Here is a 1,082-nt window from a genome sequence, read left to right as displayed (position 1 = left end):
GTCTGTGCTGTGCAGGGACACCTGCGTGGGCTGCGGGCCAGGCCTGCATTTCCCCCCGCTGTGCCTTGAGACAGACGGAGGTCGCACGCACTGCGGTTCGTCCTTGTCACCCAGGGGCGCCGTGCTGTGCCGTCATCACCCACCTTGTTCACAGCATCTTCGTCCCCCAAGTCCGGGCTCTGGGTTTGCCTGCTTCGATGCTTCTGTGAGCTAGCTGGTGCGCTCTGTTCTTGGGGCTCGGCTCTTGCTGCCCGGGGGGCTGTTCTCCAGGTCCCGCTGGGGGCACTGGTGCTGCTGGGCCCTGGGTGACGAGGCGATGCCCCTGCAGGCCATGACACTGATGGAGTACCTCATCAAGACGGGCTCGGAGCGCGTGTCACAGCAGTGCAAGGAGAACATGTACGCTGTGCAGACGCTGAAGGACTTCCAGTACGTGGACCGCGATGGCAAGGACCAGGGTGTGAATGTGCGTGAGAAGGCCAGGCAGCTGGTGGCCCTGCTGCGTGACGAGGACCGGCTGCGGGAGGAGCGTGCTCACGCACTCAAAACCAAGGAGAAGCTGGCGCAGACTGCCACAGGTGAGCGGGGGTCACTGCGGGCTGGGATCACAGCGAGACGCCAGCGGACGGCCAGGGGTTTCTCTGCTGACCATGGTCAGGGTGGAGCAGTGCAATGCTGGGGGCAGGGGCTGCAGGGGAAGGCTGCTGCTCCCTTTGGTCTTCACCCGCGTTTTCTCTCCAGCCTTTGCTCACTCACCCCTGGTGCCTAGAGCGGGGTGGGGGCCAGCTGTGCAGGCTGTCCCCTCCCAGCATCTAGCCCCGGGCCCAGCCCTGGAGCCCGAGACCCCTGGCTCCCCAGTGGGAGCCATCGGGAGCTTTCCAGCCCTGGAGAAGGGGGAGGAGGCCATTCATCCCTCAACCGAGAGCAGGAGCTTAGGCCTCTGGCTCAGAGGTCCTCAGGGCCCTGCCCCTCAGGGCCGTCCCTCCGCGCCCCGGTCGTTCCTCCAGGTGGGGTCGCCTCATTGTTCCTCAGCCACGGAGTCTGCATCCCACTGGGGCACGGGAGCGTCTCAGACTCTGCCC

General features: G+C 65.8%; 1 protein-coding gene across 1 annotated transcript in view; it reads left to right on the top strand.

Moving 5' to 3' along the window:
- LOC104995422 (epsin-1-like) overlaps nucleotides 1–1,082 on the top strand; it is a gene marked incomplete at its 3' end in the record, with an annotated part of 7,435 nt that overhangs the window by 5,722 nt on the left and 631 nt on the right. The window contains exon 3 of the mRNA XM_010849300.1: nucleotides 329–578. Within this exon, the coding sequence (XP_010847602.1) occupies nucleotides 329–578 (250 nt within the window). The remainder of the gene's footprint in view (nucleotides 1–328; nucleotides 579–1,082) is intronic.

Source organism: Bison bison, unplaced genomic scaffold, assembly GCF_000754665.1.
Source record: "Bison bison bison isolate TAMUID 2011002044 unplaced genomic scaffold, Bison_UMD1.0 scf7180017850831, whole genome shotgun sequence".
Lineage (NCBI taxonomy): Eukaryota > Metazoa > Chordata > Mammalia > Artiodactyla > Bovidae > Bison > Bison bison.
Note: the sequence above shows the minus strand (reverse complement) of the source record. Positions and strands in the feature narration are given on the sequence as shown.